This window comes from Bos grunniens, chromosome 24, assembly GCF_055505025.1.
Source record: "Bos grunniens cultivar Pamir isolate PY7600 chromosome 24, Bosgru_T2T1.0, whole genome shotgun sequence".
Taxonomy (NCBI): Eukaryota; Metazoa; Chordata; class Mammalia; order Artiodactyla; family Bovidae; genus Bos; species Bos grunniens.
The window spans coordinates 35,140,001-35,165,742 of NC_141188.1; the positions used below are offsets into that span (position 1 = coordinate 35,140,001).

Genomic DNA, 25,742 nt, shown 5'->3' on the forward strand with positions numbered 1-25,742 from the left:
CAACAAGCCAATAATCAGGTATATAAACAGTTCTTAAAAAGAAATGCAAACCACCCTCAAACATAAGCAAAGATGCTTAATTTCACTTATAAGGGAAATATAAATTAAAACTACACTTTTCAGTAGATATGTTAATAAAATACAACATGGAGACATGTTTTAGATACAGATTAGAACAAACTAACTATAAACAGACATTTTAGGTACCTGAGTAAAGTTGAACATGACCACCTAATAGGTATGAGATGACATTAAAGAATTTATTTAATGTGATAGTGGCATTTTCTGGTTAAAAAAGACTCCTGGAATATACTAAAATGTTTATATATGAAATTATGTCAGAAACTTCAAAATAATTGAGTGGAAGAGGGATAAAGATGCAAATGGAATATGGGTAAAGACTGGCCATGTTGGCTGAAGCTGAGTGATGGGTAAGTAGGAGTTCTTTATACAATTTTCTTTACTTCTGTAAGTGGGTAATATTTCCTAAAATTAGTCTTAAAATTCAAATTAAAAAAAAATAGAAAACAACACAAAAGGTAATAAAAAGTGGTTACCTTTAGTGTGTGGGGAGGAGAGGGATAAATTTTTACTGTTTATTTTGTACTTTGACAATTTTAGAAAAAAAGTTTAATAATAATTTAAAAACACAGTAAAACAAGAATAACTCCACTGATACCCGGATTTCTAAATGAACACTAATGTACCTAGACTACATCGGTAATCCTAATATGCTGAAAGAGAGCTTTAAAGGAAACAGATCAGAATAATTTATCAAAGAATGAGCATAACAGAGCAGTAAAGTATGCAAGTGAACTGGGAGATGTATTGAAACTCCAACCTTTCATAATAAAATTAAAGAGTTTTTAATGTTTATCTCAGCCACGAATTTAAAAACTACAATTAAGAAATAGTTTCAGTAAAGTTGTATGATACAAAGTCAACACACAAAAATCAGTGGTGTTTCTTTATATTAACAATGAGCAATCTGAAAAGGGAATCAAGAAAATTCCATTTATGGTAGCATCCAAAAGCATCCAATACAAAATTAAGGAATAGGCTTAACTAAGGAGATGAGACTTGTATGATGAAAACTACAAAACATTGCTGGAAGAAATTTTTAAAAGTTAAGACATCTTATGTTCATGGAACAGAAGACAACACTGTTTAGATGTCAACACTACTCAATGTGATCTATAGATACAATGTAATCTGTATTGAAATCCCAATGATATTTTTTGCAGAACTAGAAAAATCTGTCCTAAAATTCGTATGAAATCTCAAGGGACTCCAAATAACCACAACAATCTTGAAAAAGAACAACACTGGACACCACATATTTCTTGACTTCAAAACAAAATAAAAAGCTACAATAATCAGAACAATGTGGTACTGGCATAAGGACAGACATATAGACCAATTAGAATAGAGCCCAGAAATAAACTCTTGCAGATATGATGAAATGGTTTTTGAGAAGGGTTCCAAGACCATTCAAAGAGGAAAGGACAGTCTTTTCAACACATGGTGCTGGGCAAGTGAAATATTCACAAGCAAAAGAAGGAAGTTAGACTCTTACATTACACTAAATACAAACTTTAACTCAAATGGATCACGGACCTAGACATAAAAGCTAAAACTGTAAAACTCTTAAAAGAAAACACAAGGGAAAAGCTTAATGGCAATGAATTTGGCAATGATTTCTTGGAACAAAAGAGAAGTATAGGCAACAAATGAAAAAAGTAGATAATTTAGACTCTACCAAAATTTAAAACTTCTATGCATCAAAGGACACAATTGACAGAGTGAAGAAGCAACTCACAGAATGGCAGGAAATACTTGCAAGCATGTATCAGATAAGAGATTAATATCCAAAATATACAAAGAACTTCTACAACTCAACTGCCACAAAAACCAATCTGATTAAAAATAGGCAAAGAATTTGAGCAGACATTTCTTCAAATGTACACAAATAGCCAATAAACAGGAAAAGATAATATAGCCAATAAGCATGAAAAAACAACATTACTAATCATTAGGGAAATAAAAAGAATATGGAGTTTTCTTAAAAAGCTAAAAAAAGAGTTACCATATGATCCTGCAATCCAACTCCTGGGCACACATCAGGAGAAAACTAATTTGAAAAGATACATACATCCCAATGTTCACAGCAGCACTATTTACAATACTCAAGATATGGAAGCATCTAGTGTTCACTGACAGATGAATGGTTAAAGAAGATGTGGTACAGATATACAATGGAATATTACTCAGTAATAAAAAAGGAATGAAACAGTGCCATGCAGCAACGTGGATGGACCTAGAGAGTACCATATTAAGTGAAATAAGTCAGAGAAAGACAAATATATCACTTATACGTGGAATCTAAAAAAAATGATACAAATACAAAACAGAAATAGAGTCAAAGACACAAATACCAACCTTATGGTTACCAAAGGGGATGGATGGGGTGAGATAAATTAACAGTTCGGGATTAACATATACACATTATATACTATAAACAGGTAAACAACAAGGACCTACTGTGTAGCACAGGTGACTAACATTTTATAATAAACTATAAACCTAGAATACATATTTACGTATAACTGAATCACTATGCTGTACACTTAAAACCAACACAATTGTAAATTAAATATACTTCAATTAAAAAAAGAAAAAGCTATGTGACTTACAAAGCACTGTATTAGCAAACCTATGGTGGCAACACATAATCAAGAAATACATGTAAAACAAAGCATTTCCACACATGGGACAAATGTATTACATTAAAGTCACAGAATTAGATAGGTATACTAAGGTTTAATATCCAACTTGAGATCAGCTTTCATAGTACATTTTCACAATCACATGTAATATTTATATACTTATCCAACCACAACAGCTCAATCGTCTGTATGCTCACTACATTTCATATAAATATTTTAGTTCTTATTACACTGTAATTATCTGTTAACATGACTTTATCTCTACCAAAATGCAGACTCTCTGAAGGCAAACTGCTATTTATTTTTGGATCACAGGGCTTGGTGGCAAACCCAAGCACTGAGAAACAAATTCTCAAGGTTTGTTGAACTTAAGAAGTATATAAAAAAATCCTGTAAATAAATTCACAGAAGAAAATTAACTGTAGCGGTTATATAACTTGGCTGAGATCACAGAGCATGTAGATAAATGAAATCAGAATTCAAATCCAGATCTTCAATCAACCATTTCCATGCCCCTTCCACCACACCATACACATTAACACAAGTAACTACAAGTTGCGCAAGAGCTACATCCTATGGTAGTTGTCTGTAGTCAAAAAGCAACAACTCAGCCATAAATATGAATCCCCCAAAATTAGAACAGTAAAGGTCCCTTAAGAAGGAGATCTTTGAACTGTCGCACAGACTAGTTATTACTACTATGTCTCAGCAGAATAATGCTATAGGTATTTAAGAAAAAAATTACCTTGTACTTCCTTATCATGATACTCCTTCAATTTTGTCCAAAGATCCTTGAAATCATTAGATACATCTGCAGAACTAGGGCTTCCACAACTGCTTCCTGAGAGGTTCATCTTGCTTAATACGCTCCACGCTTCTATTGGTTAATGTTTCCTGAACTTTTCTGTTACATTATATACGTCTGAAGTTGCCTTTGGCCAGTTGAAATACCTGAAACAACAGATTACAAGGTAAATGAATTCTACATTTATCTTTATGTAATTTGAAACCAGGATGACTTCAAGCCCAGCCAGCTATACTCAAGTTTTCCTTCTTAACCTATGATCAATCACTTTAGAATTTGAGGTGCAGAAGTTAGGGAAAAAAGATGATTATGGAAAGAAAAGTCCCAATTTCAGTTATCTGGCCTTAAATCACGCAAATTTTTTTCAGGTGAATTTTTTCTTATTCTGTCAAAAAGGAAGTGATTACCTACATTGTGTTATATTGAAAGGACTCTTACATAGAGAGGTTTATAATCATTCATGGTCAGAACCAATTCACCATTCTTAAAGAATTTATTGCTTTTTAAACTTCTGAGCTGATATGGAATACAACATTTTGAACCAAAAACTGGAAAGCATTCTGAAGTATTCTTGACTTAGGCATTCACATCTAGACATACACGCACACTGTAAAAGAGCAAGAAAGATGATTGACATAACACAAGTATCTGAACAGCTTTTTCATAAGAGAAATCCGTGAGCAAGAAACACAGCAAAGATCTATGGAGACAGAAACAATAATAAAGCAACTAGGGAAAAGTTATTTCGTGCCTCTCAGAGTAAAGGTGAATGATCATTACTTGTGTAACCCCTGAAGGAAGCAAAAGGCTATTATTAGGAAGTTCAAGTGAATTAATAAATATTTTAATATGTGTTCTTAAATTGAAACCATTAACTAGTTACTACTAAAAAAAAATTAAATGATTAACAAGTCTACTAAACCTCACATCTCGCTCCTTAGCCAATGCCTTACCATTGCTAACAAGTGCCCAAATAGATTTAAGTGTCTCTTGCTATTTCTTGAGGTCTCTGATGAAGAGGCTAAGATAAGCAATGGCCATTTCCAAAGGGAGCAATATATGTGCAGAGTCACTTGGTGAACTATAAAGCACTAAAGAAATAAAAATACATTAAGGCTTTCCAAAATCGTGACTAAACTTTTTAAAAATAGTGAAAACTGAACAAGTACTAGATTTTAGATAATGTTAAGAATTTTTTAATTTTCTTGTATGATAAAAAGAAAGCCCTTTCTTTATCTATTAAAGTGATAAATAATGTAGTCTCTATAGGTAAACTGAAGATTCACTGGGACTTGCATTAAAATACTCCAGCGAAAATAAGTAAATGTTGGGTGGACAGATAAATCAAGAAGGGTTGAACTATCACAATTATTGAAGCTGGGCAACCAGATAGGTATATGAAGGTTTCATAATTCTAGTGTTTTTCTAGTCTAGTTTTCTAATAATAAGTGTAAATTATTATTTACATAATATACATCATATTAAGTATATAATATAGTAATGCATTACTATATTATTTATACAATAAAGTTTTTAAAAGTGGGTCCATTGAATTAATACAGCTTTATCTTCAAAGAGGCCTGTTCTAAAAGATAAAGCAATGGGTCTCTTCTATCATCAATATAAGCCACCATTTATTAAGTGTTCACTATATACCATTGGAGAAGGAAATGGCAACCCACTCCAGTGTTCTTGCCTGGAGAATCCCAGGGACGGGGGAGCCTGGTGGGCTGCCGTCTATGGGGTCGCACAGAGTCGGACACGACTGAAGCGACTTAGCAGCAGCAGCAGCAGCATATACCATGGAGTGTGCCATTTTCTATTCTCTTTTAATTTAATCGTCAGAGCAACTGCATGAAACAGCCACTATTACTAATTTCATTTTAGAGCTGAAGAAAACAGGCTTAAGAGATTAAATGACTTGCCCAAGGTCACACTACGAGGCTACATCAAGGCTGGAACTCAACTTGTGATGTCAGTGAACTCCAAAATACTTTTAAGAAGCCAAAAAAAAAAAAAGTAAGTTAATTACCTATATTAATCAAAAAGTTCAAATCAATATTTGTTACTTTAATGAACAGTTTAAAATTGTATATTTTAGTATTAAATGGTTTAAAGCCAATAGTGTAAAATAAAACTTCCTTTAATAAATATATCTATCTTCAGAGACAGTAAAAAGGTTGGTTTTTGTTTTTTTTTTTGCCCCGCACATAACAATGTATCAATACTAAACTTGCAAAGTCTGGATCACAAAACCCTCTCCACTCTAGTTTGCAAGCTTAGCACTTATTGCTGGCATCTCTTTTGATACTGAACCGTTATTTATTGGCACGACGTTGCCCTTCAATTTCTCAGAAATGTGCATCTTTCCTCTCAAGCTGCATTCTGGGCTGAATGGTCGGCAATCATTTAACACATTTCTATGCATCCTGCTGCAGTGTAAATCATAAATCACAACACTGAACGTGCTCAAGAGATTTCTTTCCTGTCACACCACGCATATGCTTACACAGGTGAGCTAAGAGCGGCACCTCGGGTCACACAAGGGTTCTGAACACATTGAACAGGGACTCTGAGTCGTCCTCTCGCGGGCAGAGCAGAGATCCAGAGTCTCCCATCCCAGCACCCTTTGCCATCAGCCGCTTCTCCCGCGGCTCGAAGGGCTGGTGGGCCGCCCTCACTTAAGCGATCCACAGGACTGGCGCCGAGACCGCGCGAGGCCACCCCGGGCGCAGGTCCACGCATGCGCGGGGGGGCTCGGCGCCGGCAGCCAAGCTCTCAGCTGGTGAGGAGACCCAGAACTGCACCGAGCGGTATCCCGTCAGCGCTCAGGTCCACCTCCCCTGAGTTTAGGCCTGCCCCAGCCCGCTCGTAGACTCAGACCGATGACCAAACAACCATCCTCACCCCGGGGCCAAACGCCTTCGGTCAGACCGCAACTGCGGACCGGAAGTAGTCGCTAGGACCCAGCGCTCTGGGTCGGGGGAAAGGGATTCCTTCTACTCACAGCTTACAAGAAGGTCTCGAGATTCTCCGAAGCCCCCAGCTGGGAAGCAGACACGCTCTGAGACTGGAAAGTCTGAGACGGCCGTTTGCTTTTCTCCTCGCTCCCTGACTAACCTACCAAACTGGCGGCGGCCAAGCCGCCCCCTCGGGGCAGCCCGCGCTTTCCCGGGCTGGGGGAGGGCCCGAGGGCTGCCAACCCCGCTAGCCCCGCCCGGGCCTCGCGTGACGTCACGCAACGTCGCGTGGGAGTTCCCGCGACGTCACGCCCCTTCCTCCTCCTCTCTTGGCGGTGTGAGGCGTAGCTCCCAAGTTGGGAGCGGGTCGGCGAGCAGTTCCACCACGGTGGGCGGTGACTGGCGAGGTGGGGCGCCGCCTCCGAGCGGTCGGAAGGGGCTCCGAGAGCTGGCGGCCGCCACAGCGGTTTTGAGATTCCCCGGAGAAAGCTCACGCTGTTCTGACTGCGGAGCTTCGAGTTCTCCTGAGGCAGATTCAGATATGTCGGAATTAAGTCCGTTTCTGGGAAAGCATGTTTGAGTGGTCTGTACCAAATGGAAAGTTAAAGATAATTGCGTTAAGGGACACTTATCAGTCTAACGTCGCTCTCCGCCACGTAGCTCTTACCTACAGTCTAGTGATGCGACGTGACAGGACTGGGTGGCGAGGCCGTGTAGCAAAATAAACGCTGTGTATATTATGCTCAGGTTCAAAACGGTTTCTGACGAACCTGGAATGAGACGGAATCAGAAGTTCCTCATTGTTTATTGGAACAACATGAACATGCTGTTAGATAATCTTTTTAAGTCGACGTTTTCTGTCGGTGCTTGTTTGTAAACATTGAAATTGTTAGTATGTTTTCCTGTTTATTTTGGTTTCCAAAAGAAGCGTTTTTAGTATCAGAAATTCTAAAAATAAAGATGAAGAAAATAAGCAGAATAGACAAGAATCACAATATCTTTTAAACTAGTTAAATACTTTAATACTTAAAAGACCTGGGAGGAACACAGAGGATAACATAATAAACTTAAAAAAGTTAAGTTGTTAAAAAAGTTGTATTTAGGAAATCATAGGTATAAAATGTAAAGGTAATTTTCCCATTCTTTCCCAGTCATAAGGGATGAATATCGCAGTTTACTCCTTGCAAGTGAGCATAACAGGACGTTTCTGTACCATGCTAGCAAATGCTGTTGGGGCTGCTGAACATTCATTACCCTGTTAAAGCAATTCTCATTCATTTCCAAATTTTATCTTGTTTTAATCTTTTTGATTAGATCCTCTTACAGCACCCTGTACTACTGACACTTATTACAGTTTTCATTATTTAATTCTGTCTCTCCACCAGACTCTTAAGCTTCCTAAGATCAAAACCACATCCTGTTCACTTTTTTTTTAATCACCAGAAACTAACTCAGTACCTGCCAGAGAGGCAACCTCCGTGTAAATATGGATGAATTGGGCATCCGTTGAGGGATTCCTCTTTTTATTTAAGCAGAGAGTATCTTTGAATCCATTCAAAATCCTTAGATTCTCATTATGGAATTTTAGGATAATCACTTTACCGGTGGAAACAGTGGGCATACTCTAGATTTTTGCCTCCAATAAGGAGCTTTAAGACCCGCATGGTGGAATAAATTACGAAATCCTGAAGATCTCTGAGAAAACTTCTTTAACAGGGAAGCACATACTTGAACTCTTTGTAGTTATTTGCGTTTCACAAATTTTATGGCTTAGAACAATGTTTTCCAAGCTTATTGGGTACCTGGGAAATGAACAATTGTATTACCTGTTGTAAAACCGATCAGACTGCTTCTACCCAGAGCAACAGAAATTAGGATTCTAGCGACCTCACGCCCAGCACTGCCCTCTTGAGGTCTGGGAGTTTAACGTCCTACTCTTGCCTGGAAAATCCCATGGATGGAGGACCCTGGTGGGCTGCAGTCCATGGGTCGCTAAGAGTCCGATACGACTGAGCGACTTCACTTTCACTTTTCACTTTCATGCATTGGAGAAGGAAATGGCAACCCACTCCAGTGTTCTTGCCTGGAGAATTCCAGGGACAGGGGAACCTGGTGGGCTGCCGTCTATGGGGTCACACAGAGTCGGACACGACTGAAGTGACTTAGCATATGTATAATCTATTAGAGGCCCTTAGGATGCTTGATTTTTAAAGTGTGTAAAGGGGTCGAAAAGAGTCGGACACGACTGAGCGACTGAACTGAACCGAACATGGTTAAATCATATATGTACATTTAATCAAAATAAGAAAAATCATGCACTAACAACTCTAGGATTCTTAGACGTGTACACTTTTGAAACTGTAGATTTTGAAGTCATCTGCATGCATGCTCAGTTGCTAAGTCATGTCTGACTCTGCAACCCGAAGGACTGTAGCCTGCCAGGCTCCTCTGTCCATGGGATTTCTCAGGCAAGAATACTGGAGCAGGTTGCCATTTCCTCCTCCAGGGGATCTTCCAGGGATGCAACCTGTATTTCCTGCATTACAGGTGGATTCTTTACCACTGAACCATCAGGGAAGCCCTGGAGTCATCTAACTCAAGCCGTTTTACAACTGAAACTCTTTGTTGATTCATTCTACAATCTGCTTAACTCCTATAGCTGGGTGGTTGAGGGTTGTGAAGGAAAAATCACATAACAGATTAGACTGACATCACTAAAATTACATGGTTTCAGACCTCATATAGGGCACCAGTTAATCTCTCAGGTAGCCTTTATTCAGTTCCTTCTGTTTCCTTTGCCATCTTCCAAACCTTCACTGTTTTCCTCAAGCCTCTACAGAGTACTCATTCTCAGCTAACACCTTCACCTCCTGGTTAAACAAGACAGTTAGTCTCTATAAGTGTGATCTTCCTGAACTTTCTTTTTCCTTTCTCAACTCTGAATTAGGCAATACCATTTTGCAGTGAAATTGCAACCCTAATCCAATTGCTTCTCATCACCTTGTCTGTATCCAATCTGGGCCTCTCCACCATCATCTCAAGCATTTTCTGAAGCAGTACATACTCAGTTGCTAACTCATGTCTGACTCTGCAACCCCAAGGACTATAACCTGCCAGGTACCTCTGTCCATGGGATATCTCAGGCAAGAATACTGGAGTGGGTTGCCATGCCCTTCTCCAGGGGATCTTCCTGACCCAGGGATTGAACCTACCTGTATTGCAAGTGGATTCTTAACGACTGAGCCATTTGTGCAGCAATAGCCTTCCTTTAAAAAAAACAACTATCTTTCTACTTACACTGTTTTCCCTTTACAGTGTATTCAGCAATAGCAGTCAGAATGATTCTTTAAAACCTAAGTCAGAACTGACACTCCCCTGCTTAAGACATTCCAAGGTCTTTCCATCACTTTAGAATAATAGCAACTCCCTTTCTATGGAATCAGGACAGGTCGATTACTGTATTCTACTGATGTTATCTTCTAAATAGAGTCCTGAACTAGTGCTTTCCTTTCCTCCTCACTCTTATAGCCCTAGCTTGGGCTCTGATATTTCTTACCTAGACCATGCTTCCAGTCTTGCTCCTAAATGTAGTTTCCACACAGCTGCCAGAGAACCCAACTATTGTTTCTGATCTTGGCACTCCCTTGCTTAAAACCCTTCAGAAACTCCCTATTACCTAAAGATTAAAATTCAATCCCAGGGACTTCCCTGGTGGTCCAGTGGCTAAGACTCCATGCTTGTAGTGCAGGGGGCCTGGGTTCAAACCCTGGTCAGGGAAATAGATCCCACATGCTTCAACAAGAATTGAAGATCTTAAGTGCCGCAACTAAGACCCAACATAACCAAATAAATAAATAATAAATATATTAAAAAATTGACAATTTAAAAAAATGTCAAAGAAGTCCCTCTTAACCTTGCGCCTCTAACCACCACATCATCCTTTCCCTCTAAAACAGGTTGTTGTTGTTGTTGTTCAGTGGCTAAGTTGTGTCTGACTTTGTATGACCCCATGGACTGCAGCTCGCCAGGCTTCCTTGTCCTTCACTATCTCCCGGTGTTTGCTCAAATTCACGTCCATTGAGTCGGTGATGCCTTCCAACTAGGGAGACTGCTTATATTCCTCCTTCCAGCTCCTTGCTATTTCTTTGTCTTGGCTCATATAACCCTCTTCTCTTGAAATGACTTCCACCCAGATACTTTATATCTCTACGTAGCCTTTAAGACTTAGCTCAGGCAGTGCAGCTCCAGGAGACCACCTTAAGGTCTCTCATCACTGCTCCTTCCTACCCTCTTCCTTTAATAGCCCTCCTCATTCTCCCATACTCCTCTTTGTATGTATTTTATCACTGCATTTAATGCCGTTATATTGTAATTATTTTTACAGCTTTTACCCAACTAGACTGCAAGGGGTTCTTTGATAGCAGAGACTGTGCTTTCTTTATTCTTCTCAGTATTCCTAGTTCTTACCAGAAAGTCTTGTGTGTGTGTGTGTGTGTGTGTGTGTGTGCTTAGTTGCTCAGTTGTGTCCGACTCTTTGTGACTCTTTATATAGCCCGCCAGGCTTCTCTGTCCACGGGGATTCTCCAGGCAAGAATACAGGAGTTGGTTGCCATGACCTCTTCCAGGGAGACTTCCCAACCCAAGGATCAAATCCATGTCTTCCACATTGCAGTTGGATTCTTTACACAGTGAGCAGTTGGATTTGCAGTTGGATTCTTTACACAGTGAGCCACCAGAGAAGCCCATGAATACTGGAGTGGGTAGCCTATCCCTTCTCCAGTCTTAGCACAGTACTATCTAATAAAGCCACATATATGATTTAAAATTTTCTAGTAGCCACATTTAAAAAGGTAAAATACAGCAGGTGAGATTAACTTAATATATTTTGTTTAACCTAGTTTGTCTAAAATATTATTTCAGCATGTAATCCATGTACAAATTATGAATGAGACCTTTTACATTAATTTTCTTCATTAATTTGAGTCTTCAAAACCTGATGTGTCTTTTACTGTTATAGGACATTTAATTTGGGTTAGCCACATTCCAAGTGCTCAAAGCCACATGTGGCTAGTGGCTACCATATTGGATAGCCCAAGACTATCATATATAATGAATAAATGAGGTCCTATGGTTTACCTGATGAATCAGGATGGAGCTGATTCACAGTCTATTTCTGCTATTTGTGCTGGCCATTTCCCATCTCTTCTCCCTCTCTATACTTCATCTTCTCCTCCCCTCCCAGCACTGAGGCCTGTATCCCCAGGCAAAAAATTTAGTGATTAAACTCATTATGATTGTTTAAAATAAAGTCCAGCACTTCTAACATGAACACACAATACTAGGGGTGAGCTGTATCCCTAGAGTCAGAACTATTTTAAGAGCAAAACAAAGGAGATAATAAGACAGAGATAAAAATAATGAGGTTAAGTATAATAAGAGAGATAAGAGGGGAGAGAAGTATTAACATAATAGAAAATTATGTTAACTGTCAAAATTTATGTCAACCTAAATGAACACTTGATTTAATTTTTAAAAAGTTGTTTACAGTAATTATTAACTGTTGTTTGGGGGTAGGGGTATACATCAATTAGTGATCTTGCCCCAAGTGCCAAAATGTTTAATGATTTGAGTGGATGGTGCCAAGATTCCAGTTAGGTTGAACAGTTTTGTAATTGTTTTAAAGATATATTTAACATTCATGGCGGATGTCAGTATCATAGTTTTTATTTTGATAGTCTTAGGTGGTCATTAAAGTGCTTATAACAGACATTAAAGATTATACATTGCTTTCTAATTAGAAAAATTAGCTTCATTAGTCTAGCCAACTTCCAACTTTATTTTGGTAAAGAAGCTTTATTTATTTTGATTATCACTATGGCTACATAGAGCATCTTCATTTCCCATGATAAGCTATTAAAGTTGTTTGTGTTTTTAAGTACTTAGCTACTTCATTTCACATCAGCAATGGGCAAAGTTTTATTAGATACATAATTTTCCCAATTTCAGAACTATCTCTTTATACTTGATAGTCTTATACAGTATACCATGTGCTTGCCTATTGGCATAGGTTTAAATGATGGTGGGCTGATCAAGAATGTTTATGATCTGGTACTGCAAAGTGATTTATTGTCAAAGGAAAGGGGCGTCTTTTTCTTCCAGATCATCTGTTTCTATATAGTGGCTGCTTGGGCAATATTTTATATCTCTGCATATGGATTTATAAAGCCCAGAAATTTTGTTGGATAGGCCTTAGACCCTTTTTTTAACACTGACATTTGTAAGAACCTCAGAGCTCAACTGCTACAGAGATGATAAAAGAATTTGAGTGATCACTAAGACTGTAGGGTGATCTATAGAGATCAAAATACAAATGAATTGTATTTTCGGAATCTTGAAAAACTAATATTTTAATTCAGCAGATGTCGTTCTGTACAACATTGTCCTGTGTATGGATATATATATACACACACATATTTATGTATAATTTATACACACATATATATATACATATATTTATGAAAAGTTTATGATGATAAAAATACAAATATATATATACGTATATAATGTGTGTATATATATGTGTGTGTATGTGTGTGTGTGTAATGCTACCATGATGGCAGCTGTGGGAACAATATTTATTTACAGTAATGTAAGTAGAAAATAATATGAACTGTAGGAACAAATCACTGACACTTGGAGTCTATTAATTAAAGCATTCCTTGATAGGTTCACAAGAGCAAGCACATTTAATAGTCATTGCTTTGTCCACTAAAAATACAATGATTCACATCTTAAATAATGGTTTTTCCATCAGTAAACTGGTGAATTTATTCACTGATGGCAAATAGTTGTGACCTTTAATGTGTTCGTGCCTCACAAATTACAGATATGTCTTCAAACACACTGGCTGACTCCCCCCCCACATATTTTCCCTATTCTAACTATGTTTGAGAAAAATAGACTTTTAAAAAAATAATGTCTTTTTCCTTTTCCTAATCCATGTGTTAGTCATAGGTTAAGGAAGCTTTGATTGTTACCATTCCAAAAATGTTTTATGTTCAAAATTCAGCTCTTAGAGACCTTCAGTTTTAGCCAATACTTTTAAATTTTATAAGTTATAATCTGAACTATTATAAATGAAAAGTGAAATTAAATTATGTTTTAATTCACTTCTCACCCTTTAGGACAATTTGTTTTTGCAGGCTATTTAGAATAGATAGAATTCCTCTTCCCAAATCTAGTACACTTCTTATATACAATGCTCGTATGCCTGGCTTACCATCAACAGTTCTGGTTAATGTCTATTCTTCTGGCTTAGCTATTAACAGGGCTCCCATTTACTATAAAAAATATCCTGGTTTGAGTGATAAGTCAAATGGTCAGAAGGTTTAGGGAATTTGAAATATAGCATAATAAAAAAGGGAAGATTCAAATGACCCTTTGTTGGCAGGAATATTTCCTTCTCAACTATATACAGATCTATCTAAACTTGTTTTAAAGAATATTGTGATATAGATAATATAAGCCATAAAAGAATTACACTTTTTGATTTATTGATAGTACTTTGAAATTCCCATTAGTTGAGAAGTGGTTTATTTAATTCTGTTAGAAAATGGATTTAAGAAAAGTTTATGATGATAAAAATACAAAGTACTGTTCCTACTTATCTTCTCTTTTGAACCTAAAAATAATTATGTCATAAAGGTAGAACAGGTGCAGTTTTCATCTTTTCAGAGAAGTTGATAAATTAGGTGGTGTGACTAGTACTATATGTACAAACTAGTAGATAAGTTTACCCAAGATTCCAAACCAAGTTTTCTGGACATGAGTCCTGTATCTATGATCTTTTCAGTACACTCTGCTATTTTTGAATAATAGACTCTATATGAAACTTACTCTGTGCTTTTCTGTTTTTAATTTAGAAAATAGTTTTGAGAAAATAACCAAATAAAGTTTCTGAAAAATTATTCAGAAATTATTATTACCTAAATGCTAATTTACAGTTCCAGTGCATTTTTCTATTTACTTCAGAAAGATTTACATTATATGAGTTTACTAAAAGGACTTTTAAATTTGATAGCAATTTAAGTCTCATTGAGAAAAAGGAAAATAAACAGGGTTCTCTTGGTCAGGGTAGGAGTGAAGCACTTTTATCTCAGTTTTTAAAGACTGTTTTGCAAAAACAATTTTATTTCTTGGCACATGTGTTCTTTCACTTGGCTTACAGTAGACATGGACATTTGAAAGAGGAATATAAATTGATTTCTAATGGAATTAGTGAAAGTGTTTATTCTAGCTTTCCTAGCTAGATTTTTCATGTAGTAAGATTTTTCAATCTATTTGAAAACTAAATAGATTGAAGGGCCTTGAATTATGTTGTAACCTCAGAAGGGACCAGAGTAGGAAGTGCTCCAAAAAGCTGTAGCCTTGTTCTACAGTCATTGATAGCATATGGCCATATTCCCAGCCTGTGTTACTGTGTGAGTCCTGAGCTGAGAGGTGACCAGGATTTATGCTCTGGCCCTGCCTCAGGTTATTTGTATAATTCCTAGTCAAGTCTTACTTCCTCAACTGGAAAATGAGAATACTCATTCTTACTGTGTCCAAAAGGGTTGTTGTAAAAATGAGACATTATTTGTGAAACGTCTTAGAGAACACATCACAGAAGTTTGAAGCAGCTTGCCTATCAGGAACAGAGTGGTAGAAGGCTTTCTAGGCAGAAGGCATGTGCAAATGTTCTGCTATGGAAAATCGCTGAGTTGTGGAAACTGTAAGTGTACCATAATGTATTAATGTGGGCTTCCCAGGTGATGCAAGTGGTAAAGAATTTGCCTGCCAATGCCAGATATATGAGGGACACAGGTTGGGAAGATACTCTGGAGGAAGGCATGGCAACCCATTCCAGTATTCTTGCCTGGAGAATCCCCGTGACAGAGGAGCCTGGTGGGCTAAGTCCACAGGGTCACAAAGAGTCGGACACAACTGAAGCAACTTAGCATGCACACGTGCAATGTATTTGTATAGGTTGATAGTGGGAAATCAGCAGCAGCTCCACCTAGTTTTTTGAATGAATTATAATTTTTAACTATAATCCTCTTTAAAGCAAGTAATTTAACCTATCTGTGCCTCAGTTGTTTATCAGTGATATAACGATCATAATATATACCTTGGATATTTCACAGGATTGTTAAGGACTGAATGGTTATACGTGTTGTGCTGTGCTTCAGTCTTGTCCAGCTCTTGAAGACCCCATGGACTATAGCCTGCCAGGCTCCTCTGTCCATGGGGATTCTCCAGGCAAGAATACTGGAGTGGGTTGCCATGCCCTTCTCCAAGGGATTTTCCCAATCCAGGGATCAAACCCAGGTCTGCCACATTGCAGGCAGACTCTTTACTGACTGAGCCATCAGGGAAGCCTGACTGGTTATATGTATGTATTTAGATACTAGAAGAAACTGTTAATAATAGATAAATTTAAGAGCTGTAGCTAATCAAAAAGATGTTTCCAATTGCTAATGTTATGTAATTGTAGTGAAATTGTTGAATTGGTATGCAAATTGTGAGAGATTTATAACTATAGAAGGGATTAAATAATAATTTATTAAGTGGTATTACATATCTTACTTGATTCAAATGATTAAGTTTAAATAAGTCAGGTAGTTAAATAGTCAGGTAGTTATTATATTATTATTTCTGTTATATTCTAAGTGTTAAAGTGTTAGTCACTCGATCGTGACCGACTCTTTGAGACCACATGGACTGTAGCCCACCAGACTCCTCTGTCCATGAAATCCTCCAGGCAAGAATACTGAAGTGAATAGCCATTCTCTTCTCTAGGGGGTTTTTAACAACTGCCCAACTGCAGAATTGTAAGGAAAGGGGAAACTAATTTATTCATTTATTTCAGAAATTGATTGTTGTAAGGAATCATTTATTTAACAGAGATTTATGATCTATTCAGCTTCTTGGGAAAGGGAACATTGGGATCAAGTTGATTGTGATCTGAGCTAATTTAGTGAAGATCTGAGTACGTTTGATAACTCCTTTTGAAAATAGTATCTGCTATTATTGGACTTTGTTCAGCAGTTTATGTTCCCACTTTTTCTTGTTTCAATGCCTTCTTCAGTCTAGTTTCCCTTTTTTAGTTCACTAGCTAATTTAACCACTTTCTAAGAAAGAGTTGTTTTTAAAAAATTCAGATAATTATTCTATTCTGACATAGTTCAAATTAAATGAAAAGAGGATATGATTTTAATCAGATTTCTTTTTCAATTGTACCTATTTCTTCCTCATTTTCTCTAAGCTAAGTTTCTATCATTATGCAGACAAATATGGTATTTACTCAATTAGAGCATATAACTAGCTATTCAGTTTTCTATTTTTAATGAACTTGATTAGAGCCTTCATCTAACATATTTTTCAGAGCCATGCTCCAGGATCACATTAAATGTTATAATGAATTAGTTCTTGTAACCAGACCCTATTGAAAATAGTCCAAGACAAACTTGTAGTATTCAAAATTCTGTGTTTTACTATAGTAGTAAGTGTTATTTGAGGATGCAAGGTTTACAGTTTTACCAATGTAGACTTAAACAACAGTCTTCAGATCAATGCTGGACATAAAAGTATTTATAAAGTACATACTAATTGTTCATTCTGTGACAGTTTGGCTCTTTAAAAACTGGCAGCCAAATTCAGGAAATGAAATGTAGTTTATTAGAAAATACCTTTCTCACAGAAGATCAGGTTTCCATGCAGCTCAGGTTTTGTGGGAATGGATCAAATACATCAGACAAAAATAGGCTAAAGTTCCTCACTTTCCATTTGAAATTGCTATACTCATTTCTCAAACAATCCATTTTAGTTGTACAGTGTATTAGTTAAACATATATTGTTAAACTAACGAAAAAATAGTTTTACCGTATTTATTCTGTAATGGATCTGGACTGCTCTTGGGCCCAGGTCGCTCCAGTCATGGCAGTGCCAGCAGTTTCCTGTCAGGTCAAACCTGACAGCCCTCATCTGACTTCTGGTTTTAACATTTAGTATTAACATGTGGTTTGTTGTGGTACCAAAGGAACTGCTGAGAATTTAATTTACACTAATGTGTTTAATTTACACCTACTGGTGGAACTAGAATGACATGTCATTCATCTTAACAAGTAAAACTGTGGGAAAAGAGGTTGGTATTGTTGTGCTGAAATGGACTGAACAGCTTTTCGTGCTGAATGGCCTATTGCCAGTTTCCAGGTCCAGGGTTCAGTTTCCTGGCCAATAGTCAGTTCCAGTGGTTGGTTCTATATTATAGTTAAAAGACATACTTGTTCCTGAGCAACATTTATCTCTTTTAACTTTCGTCAAACGAGTTCTTGGACAGTGACTAGAGCAGAAGATAAGAGCTCACTGAACTTCTATGTAGATGTGTATTTACCATTCAGTACTTATTTGGGGGGCTTCCCGGTGGTGCAGTGGTAAAGAATCCACCGGCCATTGCAGGAGATATAAGAGATGGAAGTTCGATCCTTAGGTGGGGAAGATCCTCTGAAGAAAGAAATGGGAACCCACTCGGTTACTCTTGCCTGGGAAATCCCATGAACAGAGGAGCCTGATGGGCTACAGTCCGTGGGGTCTCAAAGAGTTGGACACAGTTGAGGACTGAGCACACGTGCACACTTATTATAATATATGATTGAAAATTGATCATAATATTAATATTTTCAAAAATGCAAATAATCCTTTTATCTCAGAGTGCATTTCAGCTACTTTCAGTTAGAAGACCTCCAAATGTAGACCTGTATGGATGGTCCTTGACTTAAGATGATTTGACCTTAATGATTTTTTGACTTTACAATGTTGTGAAAACCATATGCATTCAGTATAAGCCATAATTTTAATTCTGAATTTTGATCTTTTCCCGAGTTAGCAATATGCAGCATGATGTTGTCTTTATGATGCTGGGCAGCTGCCTTGAGCCGCAGCTCCTATTCAACCATGTAATCATGAGGGTAAACAGTTGGTGGACTTAAACCATTCCATACCCAGACCAACATTCTGTTTTTCTCTTTCAGTACAGTATTCAATAAATTATTTAAGATATTCAACACTATTATAAAATAGGCTTTGTGTTAGATGATTTTGCACACCTGTAGGCTATTTTAAGTATTTTGAGCATATTCAAGGTAGCCTAGGCTAAGCAATGATGTGTAGTAGGTTAGGTGTATTAAATGCATTAAAAAAATTTTTTTTTTTAATTATTTTCTGGCCACACCACATAGCATAAGGGATCTTTGTTCCCCAACCAGGAATTGAACTTGTGTAGTGGAAGCAGAGTCTCAACCACGGGACTACCAGGGAAGTCCCTAAACGCATTTTTGACTTGTGATATTTTCAGTTTACAGTGGATTCATGGAGACTTAAGTTGACGAATCATCATAAGTTGAGGAAAATCTATATATGTTAAATGTAAATTTTTTCATCACAGAACTCTGTAATATTGCTCTATGTCCATGTATATTATACTGCAAGCTACAGAAAGTTATCAATCATTATTTCTTAACGTTATTAAAGTTATCAAAACCTTATTTCTTAATGTTTCAAGATTCATTTATTCATTTCAAGAAATTCATTCAGTTTAAACTATTTTCACATTGGAAGTGTTTCTCATTCCTAATTTAAATCATTGTAGAGACAGATGCAGAACCTTCAAGGGAATAGACTTAGGAGACAGAACTTTGAAAAAAAATTTTCCATGTAAGTTGTATTTCCACTTTGTCAATAATACATAATTTCTAAGTTAATAGTTTTCTGATTATTTTTAAAACCATATGTCTTTAACATAATGAGCTATACCATTCTCTAATTCCCAGTTAGTTTTTGATGCATAGCAAGTTTGGTTGTTAGTCCTGTATTATTCCAATTAACTATTTATAGAGAAACATTTAAAAATTACATGTGTGCTTTTCAATTGTTTAGAGTAATATCCACTTTGAATGTATGAAAACTAAATGGAAATTAAATGCTAATTTAATGAATAGTCATATAAGGTTAAATTGCTTATGGATGTAATAGTTTTAGTAAGAATGTATAGTTAGTGGGCTAAATTGGTGAAGTGGTTTTTTTGTTTTTAGGTATACACATGAGCTTTTCAGTTTAATGCATTTACCATGGATATAAATTTGAATTATATTGTTCCCATAAAGCTTATTTGTATAGCAGTTAAACATCTTTCAGGAAGTTAAAGTTGATTGCAAAGGCCCAGTAAGATCAGTTTGTGTTATAAAGTGGATCTATTTGTTGATTTTAATATCAAGTCATAATCTCTTTCCTGTTCCTTCTTCACACATTGGAAGATGTGTCAGTTGACCCAACTTCCATTAGATAAGCTTTTAAAATGTTTTATCATACTATTCTGAACTCCTTTCTGACTGATGAGATGAGATATCTCATTAGTGAACTTTGTTCATTGGCTCCATTTCCTAATCAGTTTATCAATCTGTGGCTAATTTAATATTATTTTTAGAACCTGTTGAATCCTATTGTATCTTACTTCTTACATCCAGTTTTGGACACACTCTTCCTATCATTATCTACTATCAAGGGAATGCAATATACATTACAGTAAATTAATTCATCAGAGAATCTTTTGGAGGAAAAAACATACTCTATAGCCCTGAAGAAATAATTCAATCAGTAATAGAAAGCACAATCCTTAGAACACATAGAAATCCTTGGCCAACTAATCTGATGTCGTGTTAAATGATATATATAAATAGATGTAAAATGCCTTTGAAGAACAGATACTAGGTGCGAGTAAGGCATAATTTGCACTATCTTTGTCACATCCTTCCTTTGGTAGACAGAGAAGGCAATGGCAACCCACTCCAGTACTCTTGCCTGGCAAATCCCATGGACAGAGGAGCTTGGTAAGGATGACTGAATTTTTTAAAATTATCCAAGCCTTTAATCACATTGGTATATTGCTCTCAAAATACATTTAACAAAGGTGTCTTTGAAATGATTCTTTAATTGGGTTCAATTATATGGGGTTTTAATTTTTTAGATTTAACAAGATTAAAATATTAAATCTTAATATTTTCCAAGATTGCTGATTAAATTTTATCTCTGACAAAAATGTATATTCTAAGTTAAAGCTTTGACTTCTCTTACTTAATCTATTTGTTGAAATTTATTATATATTCTATTAAAAAAGTGGGAAGAATATTGACTGCTATACCTACTATGTTCTAGAAACTCTCCTAGGTATTTACATACAATATCTCATTTGAGTCTTCCAACTACTCTTAGAGAATGATTTCCTTTTCTTCATTTACAGATGGAGAAAAGAGAACTCAGCATTAAATAATTCCCAAGGGTAAACTAGTTTGTAGTAGAGTGAATATTCAAATCCATCTCAGTTTGGGCCAAAAACCCATATGTTTTTCAATATACTACCTTTTCTCTTGAGTATAAAGATAAGAAACAAATTTTTTTCCAGAGTCCACTTGGACTGAACTAAATTTACCAAATTTAGAAACATCCCCCTGGTAAGATTTTACCTGTGAAAAGATAAAGAGCTTAGAAGAATTAACTTTTAGCTTGAAGAATCAGAATTGATAAATTTCAGCCTTTTTTTCTCGAGCTTTCTGTGGTCCTATTACCTTGGAATTCCTCAAGTTAAAAACACTTAAAGCATTTTTGAGCGCTTGTGTACAAAGCGCTGTATTAAGATATCACCCTTTATGTAACAGGTTCTGTCATCTCTAAGATGGGTTTTGAGTCCTGTAATCCTGGGCTTCATCTACTTTTTGAAATGTTTTTGTCAGTTTTAACCATATTTTAGAAGTACAACCTTCTTAGGCAAATCCTAAACTGTATCCATGTAAGAGTGACTAAAACAATAAAAAAATACATATATACTTATACACATACTAAGAAAATAAACAGTTGAGACAGTATAAAGTAATAATAAGTTTAAAAATGACAGCAGTATCCACAAATAATCTGGATAAAGATGGAGTAATGTGAGATACTCATCAGTTTGATACAACATTTTGTGATGGCCTTATGAGATTAGGGTTTGAAGAGGCAGTCATCTTCCTTACCAATGGCAATCCCATAAATTTGGCCACTATACCAAAAAAAGTTCAGGGGCAATAATTAAATAGATTAAAATACAAAAGCAAAGAGTTTCTTGGTTCAGCAGATACTCCTTAACATAACTTATACACTTTTACCTTTTTACGAATCTTTTAGAACACAGAGTAGATTTTATGTAGTATTCAGAAGAATCAATGTAGAGTGGTGAAAAAATATTAGTCTGAGCTGGTATCAGGAAGCTGGGATGGTCTAGTACCACCTCTACCCTTAGACTATGTTATTCAGCTACATTTTGGGGCTTTTCATTCAACTAAAAAGTGAATTCATCAGTCATTCTTAAAGAGTCCTTCTAGCTCAGAAATGTCATGATTCTAAGGGCTTTTGATAGGAAACCCATGAATACATTCAGGAAAGAAGGAGGTTATAGGTGTTAAGAAAGCTAGCATGGTTGACAACAAGAGCCATTGTGTGAAACTGTATGGCCAGCAATAAAGATAAAAGAATGCATCCCCAGCTAGACTTAGAGAGTAAAAAGGTTATTAAATGACTAGAACAGTTTTTAACCTAGGCCCTCAGATAATGTAGGGCTATATAAAATATATATGCATACACAGATTCCTAATTTGATTGATAAATCTGTATATTCTTAATTTTAATCAAAATATCACAATGTATCAATATTTTAAAGTAATCAATTTATGGAAAATATATAAAAGTCATATTTAATAGGAAATCATATATTTGAAACTAAAAATTCCATTAAGTGAAAACTGCAGATCCCTCTCCAACATGTAGCATTAGACTTGAAATTTTACCCACAAATTTTATATGAAATATATATCTACTTCCTAAATAGCTTTCCTCAAAACCATAAACATAAAAAATGCCTAGTAAATAAGCTGGAATCCCAAATTAAGTTTATCTTTAAAGAATAAGCTCTGTATTATAAATATAGTGAGATTTAAAAATTTTAAGTTACTAGGTATAATATATTTACCAGAAACAGTGTAAGTATACACTATTGACATACATCTATATTTAGCCTGAAAACTAATTTAAAAGAGAAAAATTCAATCAACTGAAATTTTTGATCCATAGTCTTCAAAAATTGTCATACTACAGTTTATGCTGAATAAAATTAATTTTTTGCTTTGCTGAATCAGCACATTCCTTTTGCAGATTCAACATTACATAGCTTTTTATAAATTCAGCTGAATATCAGAAGCTTTATGCAGAATTGCCTTGGAGTAGGCAAGCATCTAAAAGGTTTCCCTGCAAAAACTGAATCTCATCTGAACATTTAAACACTTAAAAAAAAAATTCTTTAGTATCATCCTGAAGAAACTCTTATAGCCTTTGAATTTGAAAATAATGACAAAGTGAAGACTCTAAAGGGACAATGAAAAGAATGCATCAGTCTTGCTCAGTTGAAGGTGAGTCATATGATGATCTGCAGATAGTCTTTGAGAGGAAAGTAGTATAAATCTATTTTTTAAAGTAATTTTTAATTCCACGATAAAGTTCATATATCAGCTGTTATATTAAATTGCCCAGAAGATGTGTGCATTCAGTTCAATCTAATACTAATAACTAAAGAGTAGGTTGGTATGTCAACATAAATCTAAAGGGATTGGTAACTTTCATTTTAAATGACACAAATTACTAAAATAAATTAATTGGATCAGTGAAAAAGAGAGGTAAAAGAATTATTTTAAAATATATACTAAAAGAAGATCCAAATATTCTTTAACCTAAAAAGGTTTTCAGACCTAATAGGCATGACAAAACCTGTCTTCATTCCTTTCTATTCAGCTCAGCAAGTGCTTTTGAGCTCCAATAGTTAATCAGTTACCAGATTCCACAATCTTTGTTTTTCGCACTCCTCACTTGCTGTGAATTGTTCTTTTAATGTGCTGAGGATCACCAAGAAGAATAGCACTGTTTTGTTTTTTTTTTAATGCCTTAAAAAGGCAGTTATTATTTTATCCACAATTAGATTTGCCATATAAAATGTTACCATATAGCAACAGCCTGTAAAACATAATAGTATATTATCAAAGGAGTAGATGGCTTAAGATGAATCATTACATTAATAGGCAAAATATATTTAGCAAAATTATTCAACCGAGCTTTCTTAATGACCATAGCCATGCATGACTTACCAAAAAAGTATAGAAAAGTATATTATATGGCAAGTAATCTTTATTCAAACAAATCAATGAAAATATATGTATGCAAGTACTATAAAACAATAAGCAAATTTATATAAAAGATACAATGCAGGTATTACCATGTTAAAAAGATATCATCTTAAACTTAATTTCTTAACCTTCTAAAAGTGCATAGAAAATTGAGAAAGATAAAAAAATATATTAACTTACCCTTCAATTTATTTAGAAAGCTTCTGCTCTTGGTCAAAAGCAGAAGGTGTTTCACTGCGGACTTTCCCTGAAGCTATGAACTTCCACAGTAATCAGTGGGAGACACCTCTCTGGACCATGCTAGAGTTTGCTAGACACCACTGCTGTGTGGAAGAGTTCTGCCGCATCTAAGCTATATAAGGTGTGCAATGGATAACCTAATATGCCTTTCATTTAACTGGCTGGGCAGGTTTCTGCCGTCTGTGGAACATGGAATCAAACCAGAATATGTTGGCACAACAGGCCAGTCAGACCGGTTCTTCTGTAGATCCAGAACCCGTCCAACCAGTCTGCATCAAAGGCTAGCCCAACAAGCTGCAGCGGCTCAGCTCTGCTAAGCTCGTACAGGTGAGTTATCCCCACCTCCCGACAACTCCCAACATACTGCTCAGAATGTTGTAGCCTGCAGCAAAATAATTCAGAGTTCCAGTGGGAGGGGAAGATCTGTGTCAGGTACAGCAACAGTCCATTGTTACAAACCTCTCATTGTAGATAACTTGAGAATATCTCATCCTCAGAGGTAGGTAATCCTTTTTAAAAATTCACTTCAAGGCTCTTCGGACTAAAGCCTCTAGAAAGAGATTACAATGAAGAAGAATCCATAATGCCTGACCTTTCCACCTAGTCCACTTGGTCTAGCTCAGCCTTGAGGGGGTGTTTATATTCCCCAGGAGGGCAGTGGCCCTGAGAGTTTGAAGGAAGCATTTCTAGAGGGAGGAAAACAAGATATGGGTGGACCAAACATTTGCTTGGGGTTTTATCTTCCTTGTACTCAAAGATCCTCATACCATTCCAGTCTAAAATTGGAAAAACTCCTATTCTACATACTAGGACAACTTAGAGAGGTTTTACTTTGGATAGTCAACAGTTGAATGCAAATTCTTGATAACTACTATGTGCCAGACTGTGCCAGGTACAGGGTTACAACGGCGAAAAAGGACAAATTTGGTAAGAGATGGGGAATATGTCCAGGTTCCTAGTGAAGCTTGTCTGTTAGTCTTTTGGATGGAGGAAGTGAGCAACACTCACTTCCAAGATCACAAGATCACATGTTATTTTTAACTTTTCATGGGCTTCCCCAGTGGCTCAGTGGTAAATCTGCTTGCAGTGCAGGAGATGCGGGTTCAATCCCTGGGTCAGGAAGAGCCCCTAGAAAAGGAAATGGCAATCAACTCTAACATTCTTGCCAGGAAAATTTCACGGACAGAGGAGCCTGGTGGGCTACAGTCCATGGGGTCACAAAGAATCAGACACAACTTAGTGACTAAACAATAACAACATAACCAATAAACAATGTGATAGTTTCAGGTGGACAGAAGTGTGACTCAGCCATACATATACATGTATCCATTCTCCTCCAAACTCCCCTCCCATCCAAGCTGCCACAGAATGTTGAGCAGAATTCCCTGCGCTATACAGTAGGTCTTTGTTAGTTATCCATTTTAAATACAGCAGTGGGTACATGTCCATCCCAAACTCCCTAGCTATCCCATCCCTTCACTCTTCCACCCTAGTAACTCTAAGTTTGTTCTGAGTCTGTTTCTATTTTGTAATTAAGTTCATTTGTACACGAGATCACCTTTTGACAGAAATTGGTTTGTATTAAGGGAGATCATGTGAGATTTGTTCTTACTCTTTCATAATACTTGCACATTTAGAAATAGTTTTTCCTATCTACTGATGGAGTGATTCTACAACATTCCTGCTAAAGTATAATCTGAAGTTTATACTGGAC

At 36.3% G+C, this 25,742-nt stretch overlaps 1 protein-coding gene across 5 annotated transcripts in view; it reads right to left on the reverse strand.

The window, feature by feature from the left end:
• The window catches only part of RBBP8 (RB binding protein 8, endonuclease), an 82,548-nt gene extending 58,430 nt beyond the window's left edge, over positions 1 to 24,118 (reverse strand). The window contains exons 1-3 of one of the 5 annotated variants that reach the window (XM_086372278.1): positions 23,969 to 24,118; positions 7,159 to 7,261; positions 3,472 to 3,677 (exon numbers count right to left, since the gene is read on the reverse strand). In XM_086372278.1, coding sequence (XP_086228404.1) covers positions 3,472 to 3,580 — 109 coding nt within the window. In that variant the 5' untranslated portion in view covers positions 3,581 to 3,677; positions 7,159 to 7,261; positions 23,969 to 24,118. Of the gene's footprint in view, positions 1 to 3,471; positions 3,678 to 3,969; positions 4,139 to 6,040; positions 6,376 to 6,438; positions 6,758 to 7,158; positions 7,262 to 23,968 lie in introns of those variants that run through there. The other 4 variants (XM_086372279.1, XM_086372277.1, XM_086372281.1 and 1 more) reach the window with 4 other exon arrangements.
• Between the last annotated feature and the right edge of the window lie 1,624 nt (positions 24,119 to 25,742).